This window comes from Synchiropus splendidus, chromosome 19 (assembly GCF_027744825.2).
Source record: "Synchiropus splendidus isolate RoL2022-P1 chromosome 19, RoL_Sspl_1.0, whole genome shotgun sequence".
NCBI lineage: Eukaryota > Metazoa > Chordata > Actinopteri > Syngnathiformes > Callionymidae > Synchiropus > Synchiropus splendidus.
Genome location: NC_071352.1, coordinates 11947677 through 11962810, shown reverse-complemented (window position 1 = coordinate 11962810; position 15134 = coordinate 11947677). Strand labels below are relative to the sequence as shown.

The window sequence follows — 15134 nt, the reverse complement described above, 5'->3', positions numbered from 1 at the left end:
CGGAAGCCTCAACACACCTGCAGATTCCTCACCTTAATTTGTCTGAACCCTTCCTCTGGGACCCCCCTTCTCCCCGGAGCACAGGCTCCTCATTCCCCTGTCCACCTTCGGTGGGCGGCCAGCTCGCAGCTATTTGTTTAAGGAGCTGAAGAATGTAGCCATTGTGTGTCCGCAGCCATCCGAACAGCCTGCTATAAAAGCACCTTTTGTCCCAAACCTCCGTCCTCCCCCTGTCATCCTGGTGCAGACAGAGCCGATCCTGAGTCGGGCGACCGGGATTCTGATGGGGTTTCAGGGTGAATGAAGGTAGACAAGGAGAAAAAGACCCGTGTATGTGTGTGTGCGTCGGAAGGGACACCAGAGGAACCAGAGATATTTAGTTTTGGAGACAGGTGCATTCATCTCCACCCCCCTCCGCACATGTCCGGGACCACGTGTGTGTTATCAGAGCAGAAAAAAGCCCGTCTCTGGCTGCTGAATGGACTTTGTGATTAATGGCACAGCTGCTCTGTCGCGCTGTGTGTTATGGAGGCTAATCATCAGCTCGTGGGACTGAAGCGACACTGATTTGATGCGAGCTCTGCACTTAGCGTGATTCCTGCATTCAGAACCTGATCTGCTCCAAGGGCCCTACATCACCGCGGCTTCAGGGCCTATTCAAACTTGTAATGTGACAGGGTCAGAGAGAAAAACTAAGCCTCATATTCATTCAGAAAAATATGCTCAGATTATAGCAACCACAGACTCCCACAGAGCGACTGGTCCCAGTCAGAAAAATGTGACATCACTGGCAAAAACGGAGAGACACTGGAGCGAAAACACAATCTGTCTTATCGCACAGCACCTGGGGAGGCACACGACGGAACAGACAAGAGCTAATACTGAAAGAAAAATAATTATAGGCTCAAAATACCAGTCAGAACTGTGCAGTGACAAATAAAGAATCTGGAATATACTCTCAAAATGGTAATTTGTTATCCTCATGCGGCACTGCAACGCTTATAAATCAATGTACTGCAGAATGAAATCTTTGCGAGATATATGAGACATTTCAATAATATAAAATACTCTAAAGCAGCCAAACTCAGTCACATAAGGGGCCATTCTGGTGTCAAATATTTTCATGTGGACTTTGGCGTCAATTATTGACGAAAAAGTCAGTCTTCCGCATCACATCTTGACATATTAGGCTTTCAATTGACCCACCTTGTCCTGACAGTTGCGTCTCAAAAGAGCGTGTGCATCACTCACAGTGACGTCTACAGTATGGCACCATCAGAATGTGATGCTTTTTTCAGTGCGTTGTATGACGCAAAAGTTAGTTAAGAAAATTTAACCCCAGTGCAAGTGGAGAGGCTGAAAAAAGTAGTATTTAAATGCAAATGTGCATTCTTCCACGACTAACTCTGCTTCTTAATGCATGTCTTGATGCACCAACAGCCACCATGTTTAAAATAATTCCCACCAATAGTGTTTTAACTGATTTTCCAGACTTGACGTTTAGAATTGCAACATGTCAAACAGCATGCATTGTTGGGAAACTAGTATTTGGGGGAACTTTGATTTGAGTTTAAGCCAACTACAAGGGTTGAAAGTGAACACTGTTTGCGTATTATTGGTTCAAATAAATGGACAAATATTCTGAATGAATTGGAGAAATTTTATCGCATTTAAAGAGTGTTGTGTCAGTGGTCCATATGAACTGGCTGGTAAGTAATGGAGTTCAGTGAGCGCTATAGCCGTACCGCTACATGCCATGTGACAATGAAAGTATAGGTTCATGTCCGACCTCCAAAACACTTGTTTAATACTTACATTTATTCAGATCCTCAATCGCAAAAACAAAAGGTTCATATAATCTGTTCAAAATCTTCAAAAACGACTCACTTGTTTTAGGGCAAGTTCTCTATTGACAGTTCCAGCGGCTGAGGTCGTGGTGATACATGCAACATGTGGACAGTGGCAACTGGAGGATGGCACCAGTTGAGGCACTGTCACACTGGTGCCATATTGGACCCCTTGGAAATATAATGGGAACCACATAGCTTGCATGACAGAGGGCCTTGAGTTTGACACCTCGCTGTTGTGAAAGTTTAGAATAGTTTATAATGGTTCCTCTGGCTGAGTATTTGAGGTGTGAGAGAAGCTATTTTAAAGAACTTGACTGAATTAAAAAAAAAAAAAATTCTAACCGACTGAAAAAGTTTTGCAGACCTGGTTGTGTGGGAGGGTCTAGGTCCTTTACAGGGATCTGTAGATGAGCACATGACTCAAAGAGGTAGGCAGGCTCTAAGTGAATAAACAACACGGCAGGCGGAAGACTTTTCCAAACCCACATGTTCATCGCACCGCAGTGGTTTATGTCTCGTCCGCCCACTCATACGTGTCCTCCACTTATAAACAGCCGGGACAGTCTGCCTCCTCTTCTCCTCACTCTGAAGGTGTGACGGCGCCTGCTGATGTTTCATCTCCACAAAATGGAGTTGCAGTGCGCGATGAAGGATCTCCACACACTCTATCTCACACACAAACCAAGGATACTGATCACATAAAACCAGGATCAAAGAAGCGCCAGGCGCCTACACACATACGTGCACAATAGCTGCTGCACCAAAAGGATCAAAGATCTATAATTCTCGCCGCGGAGGGAAGGTGAACATCATCGCTAAGAAGGCTGAAATGCGTTGATGACGCAGAGAACAAAGTTAAAAAAGGAAGCGGTGACAGATGCAACAGAGGAATCAGAATGAAGACCTGAAGTGGAGGCTCTCCAGGCACAGTTACTACAGCCATGTATACACTTTAATACACTTTAATAAAACAAATGAACTGACCTGACAATGTACAGTATTCTCCTGTTAAATTCTCAATTTTTCAAACACAGCGAACGCCAAAATTTGTGGGTCAACACAAGTACTGTGAGAGTGATATTTTAACTACTTCCGCACTGCACTTTCTCTTCTTTAAGGAAGAGAAAGCACGGTCTTAAGAGACACGTCTTCCAGTTCAATAGAAACTTGTAAACAAACAATAATGAAAGCATTCCAGCCTCTTCATATTTCCACCGCCGTGATTCCATTTATGTCAACGAGTTGTCGCCGAGCTTTTTGTTTGTCACCAGTGATAAATTTCATAGAGGAATTGGTTTCGCTCCATTACGCAGCTTCGTCTACTTGTTTATTTCCGCGATGAGAGCGACAACAGCGAGGTTCAGACTGAAGCGGCGGCGGTGAAACTCACAGTGTTGAAGTTAGGGAAGAGGCTGAGCGGGGAGGAGCCGTTCAGCCTGAAGGGCAGGAGGTGCTTCAGGTCGAGCTGAGGCTGGACCGGTCGCCCGGGGACGGGGAGGGAGGCGAGGAGGGGGCTGCCCTGGGCGGAGGTACCTGGAGGGAACAGAGGCAAATGAATGACTATCAATACATTGTCACGCATTTCACATGAATCATTTTTAAAGAACACAGCTTACTTGATAGGATTGCGACAACGTTTTGACTTGGATGTCTCGAATCCACTTTGAATTTAGATAAGAAGAATAAGAATGAGAATAAGAATAAGTTCTCAACCCATTATTATACAACTATTTATTTCTCCAATGTTTTCACGCAGAGCAACAGTATTAACCAGAATAGATGTAGTGGTAGCTCAAAATCATAATGCTTTAAACACTTTACTCCACAATAAACACCAGTCCAGTCATTTAGACTAACTATTATGGAACTTCAGATTTCACTTTTTCATAACACATAGTGTATCAGAAGCATAAATGAGCGAAAATAATGTTGTTTTAATTTTTAAATTAACATTTGGAAACCAGAAAGAGTTCCTATTGCAATATTTAGATTCATATTTTCGCCACATTGTTGCAACAAACAACACAACAGCTGCATCAACACAATTTTGCAGAGGAGAAAATGGAAATTTGTTTATGAAATATCAGACTAATCACACCAAAAACGCATGTTTATTTATTAGTTTCAAAGGTTGGTGCAGCAGTGATTGTGCACAGAGCACTTTGCACCGACATTGCAACAAAAGTGGTTTGACATAAGTAATCGGACGATGCTCTTGTGTTGCGCACCGTTCTTGAGCTGAACTCAGTGTCTGTGTGTTTGTGTAGACAGATGTGTGGTGTGTGTGACCATCACTCAACATACGCAAATCCATGCAGCACACACTGCTTAGTACAAACAAATGGGGATCTCTGCCCCTCCTTGACCTTCCTCACATTTGGAATCTGGATAAGGAAAACAACCAATCGAGGGAACCTCCAGCTGATATTCACTGAAAGAATAATGTGCTAGGTCCGAGGCTTGCATGCAAGCAGAGAATTTATCTTGAATAAATGGCATTTTAAGGTTAAACACAAGGTTTTTCAGCGCACACACACCAGGTGCAGCACTCAGCGGAGGCTTGACTTTGATTTATTCGTTCCTCCAGGCAACATTACACCTTTATATGACATCCAGAATACTTTTAGGAACAAGTGTGTGTGTGTGTGTACAAAAAACTTCTCACTCTAATACTCAAGAAAAGAACAGTCTATGTCCATGTGAGTTCGTGCCATGCAACTTGGAGAAACTACAAACTGTGAACATGCTGTCATTAAATACAACACACTTTTCATGAATTCACAATTCTTCACAACTTAAACTACTCATGTTCCTTGGCCAAGCAACACAAAAGAACTTTTTAGCTCAGACTTCATTGTCTCAATCACCTGTAGAAATGAATCGATATCTCCATGGGACTATGCTGTGTACCAGAGGGGGGCTCATTGCTCCGCCATTCTCTGCACCAGGAATCTCTCGACACAAACCAGATACAACACTAAAACAAGGAGAAAGTCCTGAGAAGTCAAAGAGCTAAATGTCCAGGTTCATTTCTTAAATGCATCACAACTGTAACGCTTCAATTTGCAGTCTCACAGCAGGATGCTTTGGTGTTCAGTACAGTTCATCACCTCACAAGCGGACAGACCACAGTCCACCCCCCCCGTCACGAGGACGGCCACATGCCCCAGGTGTCCACACATACCCACAAACACATCATTTAATTACTGATTTATTGGCTGAGGAAAGGTAGGTGCTGGAGAGGAAGATGGGAGATATCGGATTTCAAATGGAGCGGGGATGAAGAGATTTCTAATTTTCCGCTTGGCTGCGTTTCAGCGGCCCGGTGAGCACGGCGGTGCACAGGCACTTATCCCAGCGCTAGGATCAATCATCGATGTCAGCAGCAGGTCACCGCGGCCGTCGCAAAGTGTGCCAATCATGTGAGTCCACATATGAGGCGCTGGACCCGCTGCTTGATCACCAGCAAAAGGCAGCAATTCTGGCTTTGGAGGAAAAAAAAAAAAAGATATATGAGCGACAGATGCTGGGATTACCGACCAAACACCTGAGAGTCCGCGTTCATGCAGATAGCAGTAGATGCTTCCAGAAATATTAGTTCCGAATGTGAATTTCAAGTCAAGTCGTTTTTCATTTTGACGTTTTGGTAAAACATCCATTTTTAAAATTTCATCTTCATCCATTTTACTGGCAATATGTAATGTTTGATTGAATAAGGGCTCATTGCTATACAAAAAATAAATAAATAGTTAAAATGTGTGTACGATAAAATGAATGAAGCAAATATATTGACATCACCATTTAACATTTTTTTTTAAAAACTCAAAATTAAAAACGTCAGATTTCCGCCATAATCAGGCTTTAGCTGTCAATCTACAGCAAGAAGGAAATGACCTCGGTTTGTTCTGAAAGGGGCCGAGCGGGGGACATAAGGGTAGTTGATTCGGCGAAATTGACTCCTTGAATGTTCATATATTGTTATCAATACGATAATGGTACATCTTTCAGCCCTAGTGCGAATAATCCATTATCATTCGAAAACAACCCCGTCTCCTGGTGACCCTGCACAGCGGCGTTAGCTGCCAGCTAACTCGCGTGACAGGGGTTTCAGCGACAGCGAGTTCACTCGCCAGTGTGGGATTCTTTCGATATCCTAGGCAAACACAGTGAGAATTTAGGTCAAAATTTGACCCATACACTGCCTTTCTCCCTCAAAAAAAAACGGTCTATCTTGAATGTTACTGTTCACTTTTTGCGACACGAAACAGCAAGACTCAAAGCAATTTTAATCTTACCGCACATTGCAAAGACCTCTTTGTAAAGCCACAGACAGCTGAGGAATTTGAAGGACACAGATTTGGACACCAACTAGGAGAGTACGGTTTCCATTCAGCTACAATACTGGGTGGCTCGAGTATCAGAGCAGCAGCATGTGGTTAGCAGTGCCAAGAATCCCCGCCAGCTTTCCCTGTTCATGTACTGTCGTAGCTTTAAATCATTCATCTCTTTAAGGTCAACAAAAAAAACAGACATCTGCTTGTGGCGCACCACCCCTCACCCCCAGGAGAGAACTTTACATCACTTTATAAAAACAGCTTACAGTCAAATCAATAAAGCAATGTTCATAATTCAGGATTTTGCTGTTAAAAAAAGCTGAAAAACACCATAATAATGTCCACTTCCAAGATGCATGATCCAGTCCAATGTTTACACTTTCTTTTAATACGTTGGATCACGTGAGATTTCATCCTTAACAAAGGGATCATCATTCTGGAATGGAAGGAATGGCCGCTCCCGTACACCGCTCTCGCGGTGCACCATAATTGTTTATGTGTAGCAGAAACCCTGTGACATTGCAAGTCACACTGCACCATACCACCAGCGTAGGGGCGCCCAAATGCAAAGCAGCATTGGACAGAGTCCCATTGCCGAGCAACATAATACATTTTGTTTCAGTTTACAGCTATTTCACAAACACAGACAACCGCAACAATTGCCTACTCCTTGGCTTGAGTTTGACCTCACTCAAGTCATTTACAACATGACCAGCAAAGTGAATAAACTCGGGCGAGCGATGTGAAGTTGCAGCTTATTATCTGCTTCAACCAACTTGGAACAATTTCCAAAGGCATCTCCAGAGTAGTTCACCTTCCTACGTTATCGAGAGGATCCTCCACCAAGTGGAAAGCAGCACGATCGGCGTCGGAAGTTTGGCGCTCAGCTTTGTGGACTTGGCGCTGACGGCATGTGTATGTCTGCACCGTGGGTGGGTGGTAAAGAGGGGGGACTAAAGCTCAGAGCATATGCTGCCTGGGTCTGCGCTTGCCATGTGTGGGCTCAACTCTGCCGTTTGTCTGACACCCAGAGATGCGGCGCAGGACGGACGCAGCCTGCAGACACGTGGGCAGCAGCCGGCGGGAAATCTCTCGCACATGCAGCACACAGGAAGCATCCTCTTGGCAGGCCTATCAGAGTACGGCTGCGCTCGCAGGCAGGACGGTGATGGTGCTTCCTCACCTCCCTGTGACTCCCCAGGCATCTTATTAAATCAGAGTTTGTCTGTTTGCCTCTTCAGAAGATAACACAGCAGCCGCGGAGGCGCAGCCGGAATCCACGCAACGCCACACATATAAAACATTGAGGCATCTTTGAGAACAAATAGCTCCACAAGTGAGATAGAGTGAGTATAATTTTGCGTTTGGCACATTCGCTGTGTCATTCCAGTCAGACACATTTCTTATTCGACTGCTCCCACCCTGCAGCTCTGCATAACCTCCTTCTATCACGCCGCATCAGTTCCCACTCGTCTGCCATCATATACGTGTCTGCGTGGGTTCATGAGCACATATGCTCCCCCTGACCAGAATCTGCATTCGGCTTCGCATGAACTTACACTTGACTAGGGGTTTTAGATCCAGATGACCACTGGCAGGTGAGACAAGGCCTGAAACCAAATGTCCAGATTCTTTCTCTCTCTCCCAGATGATCTGACGGCCTCTGCCAGTTACTCCCGGGGGCAGCCCTCCCCCCTCCCCGTCTCCTCCTCCGTCCATCAGAACAATTCCTCCGTCTCATGACTCACTACATCTTACACAACAGCAGGCGTCACATCACATCTATTCACGAGTGTGTTTGTCCACCGAATCCCTGAACAAACATCAGGGCCGGAGAACTTCACGCAGCTCTCCTGCTTTGTTGATAAAGACTTTATTCACAGAGAATATTTACACTTCGGCGCAGGTGGCGGCGACTTGTCTGACACTGTTTTACACAAGAACGCAGAGAGGCGGTTCACCCTTGAGGATTGCACTCAACAGACAAAAGCAATATTAGCTCTTTGTTCTGCTGTAGCGCCTTCGACACAAATGTTTTAGCTTTGGATGTGCGCTAACACCAGTTCCAGATTTTGCCTTCCTTTTCTGCCCTTGTGTTCTGTTTTGATAGCTTGTGGCTGGAGGCAACCAAGATCCATATCAGCGTTCAACGGGGACGGAGTGTCCCTGAATGCACGGCTAGAAGGTCACGTCTACAAAGTGGGTGCCAGCCACAGCGGTCTTCTGGGTGTTTCATCGTTCACACGCCTTGTTTCCTTTTGCTTTACTGCACATGCCGTGCCGCCGCTTTGCATTCACCTCTGAGGAACTATTGGGCTACGTGTTTTGTTTGAACCTGAACTGCTAGCTACCTCCGCATTGGGTCCAACATACCATGAAAGACAAAGGGTCCAAGTCACGGTCATTGAAAAAGACTGGCGTGCGCCCTGAGAATGTCATAGTTCGTTTTTTTATTTTGTTACTTCCTGTGTTTCGTGCCTTGTTTTCCTGTTCTCATCCCACTCCATCCATCTTAATGGCAGCACAGCTGGAGCTCATTCCACTGATTTCCAGGCTGCTTTGCCAGATGGTCACTTTGTGTCTGATGGTAAAACTCTCCCTCTTGACACTCCGATCTCTTGTATTTCCAAATTTACAGTGATTTTAGTTGTTTCTCGTTTCATTCTTAAGCCTTCCATTGATCGTGTGTGAGTGTTATTTTGTACTCGCCTTTTCTGTTTCTCCTCTATCGTCTTCCTCATGTGTGTAGAACCATCGAGCGCTTTAAGTTGTTTGGCCTCGTGAGCTGAGGGTCCGAGTGCGTTTCAGTTGTCCTGGTTTTCAGGTTAGAGCTTTGTTCACCTGTTCTTTCTGTTTTCAGGTTTTTACCCCTCCGTACGTGTGTGTCCTCCTCGCTCCGCTTCTGGTGTTGACGTCTTCTTTTGATCCTTACTGTTAGTGAATTATTTGAGTAGTTTGTATTAAACTATTGTAAAACTTTACCCTCGCTGTCCGAAAGAATCGATTAGGGTCAGACTCCTTTTGCGATGATGAGAGAGAAATTGGAACTGTCCTCCTTTGACCCAGGGATGAAGAGGCAACTGCAGGGTGAAGTTAGAATCTGATAGACATTTTGTGCTAAGGATAGTTGAGACCACTCCTGGCACCATAAATGCGCAGTTTCCATGAGTGAAAATGCAGAAATACACAACATTTCTTGAACCTCGACGGCAGATTGACCTTCACTTGCATCAAAAACTAACATTGTAACATTGTGGGACCATGAAAGCAATGGGTAGCAGTACCTCAAGATACATCGTCATTTCAACCGCAAAGATTTTGGCTTCAGCTATTTCCATTTTGAAAGATCCAAGTGTGCATTCTGGAGTCTGTAGCTTGCACAAACTGTGATCAATGTAAAACCCACGATTTCACCTGCCAACGTTACAACTCAAGCTAACACTAAAAGGCATCCGTTGTCAGAAGTGTTCCTTCAACTGTAATTCTCCCGTCGTCCCTCCACCACTCCTTTTGTTCCCTGACAAATTGCCTTCTTCACCATCTAAATAACCCCACACAGAAGAAAGGCTGGCAGAAGATTGTGGCCAGAGAAGAGGAAGCCGAATGGCCGGAGAGGCAAGAAAAGTGCCTTTCTATTTGTGGCCTTGTGTAATTATGTTGGATAGATGTTGGCACAGCAGGCGGGCAGAGTCCGGAGCACTGATCTCCACCTTCTTCTCCTGAGCTTAACAAGTCTATTGTGCCAAGGAAATTGCGATTTCTATTGTTTCATTATTATGTTTCCATTTACTCTGCACAGAGACAAAAGCTGCTAGAGTTGATATGCGACACTTTTAACTTGCTATTAAAACTATTTGGGGTAAACACTTGTGGCTACGGTTAGGTTTGATAATAAAACACTGGCAATGCTTAAGCATGTCTCCTGGGTGGACACATGTAGTAGTCAGACCGTGTCAAGACCAGAGCATAGAGAGACGAACTGAACTAACTGAATACAGAATACAGTTGGTAGGAGGAGAAAAAAACATACTAAGATGAAGCTGAAATTCTAGTTTCAACGATTCGACGATTTTAACGATATCATTTGAATTATTATGACCACTAGCAGGTAACATAAAGTAGATCACAGTAAATATTTTTGACTTCTGGCTGTCAGATTAGAATCATTCCCTACCACATACTGTTTCCCATTTTAAAAAATGCCCATGTTATTGGACAGGATATCTTCCCTGTTTCATCATTACACTTAGATATGACTACGACAAAAATGGCCGCATACAAGAAGCAAAACAAAACCACCACATGTCAAAATAGATCAGCTTCTTTCTCCGTCTCTTCACTGAAGGTGACTTGGTGACACTCTTCATTTCTCCAGGCGCATTGGAGTAGTAGCTCAATCTACTGGGGGCCGGTCTAAAGTCAGTGGGAAGTCAACATGGCGGCCCTTTGTCAACTCTTCTGGCATTAAAAGCAAAAAAAAAAGAATAGATTTGGACACACTGTCTCTGCCCACTGGGTCCATAAGAGGAGCTATCAGCTTGTTGAGTATGAATTCCAGCAACCACTATGGTCAGCTTCTCCTCTGCTTAACTTCATCTAGTACATGAATTTGCCCTCTCACTATAGATCAGTGTAAAATCTTGATGCTTGAAACGCCCCTGTTGTCACAGCCCCTCCCCCCATGCTTTTATTTTTGTCAGTTACTTCCTGCTCCTGTGTGTGTTTTTGTCGTTATTGAGTGTTGGCCGCGATCAGCAGCTGCAGTCACCTCTTAAGGAGAAGTTGGAGGTTGATGCAGCGCCAGTTTCTTCATTGTGGTGTGGGTTGGACTCCCCTTCTGAACGGATTTTCATTATATTTTGACTTCCTGGTTTGCTCTTTTTTCTGCAATAACGCCTGAGAATTTTCGTACATTTATTCTGATATATGTTTTGTTGTTTCTTAGTTCCTTGTCACTGGTGCCCGACCCGTTGTCAGTGTGTTTTTGGACCTCTTTTATGGCTACCTGGATTTCGGCTGAGCTCGCTCCGTTGGATTCTCTCTCAGTTATCTGTTTTGGACCGTGTCCCATTTGTGTTGGCTCTGCCATTTTCGTAATAAACCTTACTCGTGCGATTTTTCGCGTCAGGCTCTCAATACTTTATGCTCTTGGGTTCTCCTCATTGTCTGGGCCATCACACCTGTCGCATTCCCTGTTCAAATCTATGTTGACTTTACATGTATAAATGTAGTTTGGCATCGCATTTGGTGTGGCCATACATATACACAACAGACACTTGGGTTTTTTTCATGGTTCCACTTTAGATTAAGGAGCGTTTATGACTGGATTTTGCATTTGTCTTCCTAAAATCCTTGTGGACCAAATGAAACACTGTGCCCTCTGGCCTTGGGTTGGACACCTATGGTCTAAATGATCATTTCACAACCTGCTCTGCAAGCATCCAGCTACAGTGTTTACTGAAAAGGGCTGTTTTTTTCCCCCCCAAACCAGCCAACACGCACCATTCACAAACACATGAACACAGTCCCACCAGAGAGAAATCCAGCAGTTGGATGTGAATTTTGCAGCCTCCAGGTTCCCCCTCTGTCACGCTGTGTTGATCGTACAAAGACAGAAATCAAGGATCAAGTGGGAACAGGAGCATTTCAGAAGACAAAGCAGAATTTGTTAGGGGTCAGTCATTTAAAAAGGACCTCTCTGGTGACGCTCAGCGTGGGCAGGCATCACAGAGATACAAGAGCAAACACAGGTGATTAACTCCAGCCGAGCAAAGGCTTTTATTTTCTGTGTTGCACACATCCATTATTCAATCTTTATTTGTACAACACTTTCCATACTATATAAAATGTAGCGACACCCTTGAAGGCCATTGTTGCTAAGCAACGTGGAGTGACGTGCTTTACAGTACTGGGTTCATGAATGATGCCAAAATTAGCTTCCCATTTATAAGCTCAATAGGATTATGAAAAGACACGAAATGTATCTTCAAGGGCCTTAAAAAGTTGCCATACTGAGAGCAGGAAAGTTGCATGAAATGTACGATGACAAACGAGAGCTTTTTGTTCAATGAAAGGTGGTGGTTTATTTGCCTCCATCCTCCACAAATGCAAGTCGGTGGCAGGAGCCTTTCTGCACCAGATATGCACGCACTCGTGACACGCACAGAGAGGGACGATGCTACGCGTGCATCTGCTGTCACCGCCCCTCAGCTGCCCTGCAAACGTCCTGGACACTGATGAGAGCGGATCTGACAGCACAGGAAGCGTTGACTAACCCATGCATTAATGTGGAACAAGAGCCTTGTGCTAAGAATAATACAAAACTCAGATGAGCGAGTTCAACCGTCCAGAAAAAAAAAAACATTCTTTGTTGTCTACAATCAACTGTTCAGTGAATCCTGGTCCCTGGCCACACACTCCTCCAACACAACAAGAAGGGACACGCATAGGCATGACCTCCAGCTTGTTAAGTATCTATAATATATGGACGAAACCTGCAGCTGTTTGGATCAGATGGGAAAGGTGACCTTCTATAGGTGCCAACAAGCAGCGGCCCAAACAGCCAGGCAGGATGGATGAGCTCTGCGATCCCTAGTAAAGAGGTGAACATGGCCCTTATTCTCATGAGATTCCCAAACTATAATCGGCCTGATAATCGGCAAAAACATGTAGCACTTAGGCGTGTGTTTTCTCGACACTCTCACGCAAAAAAACCAACACATTCTCACTCTCAAGGCTGAAGTAGCGACCATTTTGAGAGACCGTTGCGTCCAAGGGTGACGCCGAAGTTAGCCTTTCCCGCATCAGCCGCTCCATTGATGCACATGTTCCAGCCTCCGCGGCATAACATGAAGCCATGTAAAAGAGACGCCAGAAGTTGGGACTCGGGTTAACCATGGGGAGGCGCTCCTTTCGTTCTACTTATTGAAATATATAGAACTTAAAATGCCTGGAAGTGTCCCTGAATGTGGCTATTGTTGTCATATACACAACACCAAGGTGCTGAAATCCTGAATGTAAGTCACAGCTCTGGACTCCAAATCCTAGGAGGGTCAAAAACATCAAGTATTCTGGCATATTCTTAACCATCCAATGGAGGAGCATCAGCGTCAAAAAAGCATTTGTGCTGTGAGGGACATCTTTGATACATGCCGGCCATGAAGTTTCATTCAATGCATTCAACAGCGGCAGGTGTTCAATGGCATTTTGAGCAAAAAGACGAGAAACTCTTGGATAAAATATCTTCTTGGTAATGTTTCATCATCATCTTTTCAAGGACTTTAAAGAGATATTTTTAGGTATATAAAAAAAACCATTTTATAGCAGCTTTTGCTGACCACTTCCTGAGCTGGATTTCTTTTGAAAATAAAGACTCCAAGGCTTTGAACATGAAGCAATTAGATTGTGGTGCTAGGACTCCAACTGATAAGAACGTTTCTATATATAATGTTTCTATAATATTTAATATGAAGGAAATGTTTCACACTGCTGGAAGCATGGTATAAGTGGGCATCATCTAGCATAGAGAGACGACCTCCATGTTCAACTCAGCCCATGATCAAAGATCAGTGAAATGTTTCAGGAGCAAAAATAGGATTCAAAACAAACGCAGGTAAGAGCGGGAGACTTCAAACGCACACGCAGCTCAGCCTATTTGTGGAAAGTGGCTGTAGTAGCCGTGAGTGAAGCACATTTGTCGGAAAAATTTTGTTTTTAGCGAGTAATTATCGAGAGGTGGATACAGAAGGACAATGGCAGGTTTGTTCTGGAAAGACATGCATGACTACCTTCCAGAATTCACTCAATAAAGACAGAAGATACGGTCAAACTCCAGGTGTTTTGGGGTTGATTCCAAAATAAATGGTGTGTTTCTCCGTCAGTGTGTGACCAGTCAAACACTGCGGTTCACGCTTCAGTTGATCTGCATCATTTCCGCTCATTTCCATTTTGGGACGTTTAATGCTGTCCAAACGTATTACACTACGTTTACACTTATACTTGAAACAAAACCTTGTGAAATGACATGATATTTGTCATCACAAAGTCCAACCAGCAACAGAACCAGGAGCAAGTCACATTCATCAAATTTACTTAAAAAAAAAAAAAATAAAAAAAAATACACTTGATGCAAGAAAATTGGAAAAATTGAATACAATTCTGAATGAAATAAATATAATAGACCCATGTCTAAATATTATAACACAAAAATAACGTATTTTACTCCATAGAAGATATAAGTAAGTGTAATAGAAAGTACCATCCTAAAATGTTGAATTAATTTTAAAACAGCGTCAACAGTTGGTTTCATGGACCGTTTTTAATGTTGGGGGGCGCCATCATTTTTTCTTTTCAATAACTTCTCCATTGTGAACTATCACAGATTTGCAGCTGTCAAGTCAAGTCAATGACACACTACTGCCACCACATGTGGCTAATGTATTAGAACTTGCGTGTGTCTTGCGGCCCTCACAGCCCAAAGGTGGAAAACAAATAGGTCCATAGAACTGATTCACTTGTGTTATTACTCATTTCATTCGTGTTCAATAACCATACATGGAAGCAAACCAAAACCTTGCAAAATGACATGAAAACATGTGATCAATGCAAAGATATTCATCACAATTACTAAAGAGAAAAAGAAAGAAAGTACACTTGATGCAAACTGGTGAGAACATTGGAAAAACTAAAATTCTGAATTAAATTTTTTTTTTTTTTCATAAATAACCTCTAAAGAAGATAAGTAGAGTGTAAATGAAAGTATCACCATCAAAAGTTAATTTTAGAAACTGCACCAACAGGTGAACAGTTTTAACTGTTGGGGGCGCCATCACTTTCTTTGTCATTATTTCTTTTCAAGAACTTCTTCATAGTTGGTAACTATACACAGCTAATGTATTAAAACAGAGCGTCTCATGGCCCAGAGGTGTAAAACTAAAAACTTCTAGCGGCC

The 15134-nt window shown here is 43.7% G+C and overlaps 1 protein-coding gene across 2 annotated transcripts in view; it reads right to left on the bottom strand.

The window, feature by feature from the left end:
• znf385c (zinc finger protein 385C) overlaps nucleotides 1-15134 on the bottom strand; it is a 148058-nt gene that overhangs the window by 30708 nt on the left and 102216 nt on the right. For both annotated transcript variants that reach the window (XM_053850821.1, XM_053850822.1), the window contains one exon: nucleotides 3241-3383. In XM_053850821.1, coding sequence (XP_053706796.1) covers nucleotides 3241-3383 — 143 coding nt within the window. The remainder of the gene's footprint in view (nucleotides 1-3240; nucleotides 3384-15134) is intronic.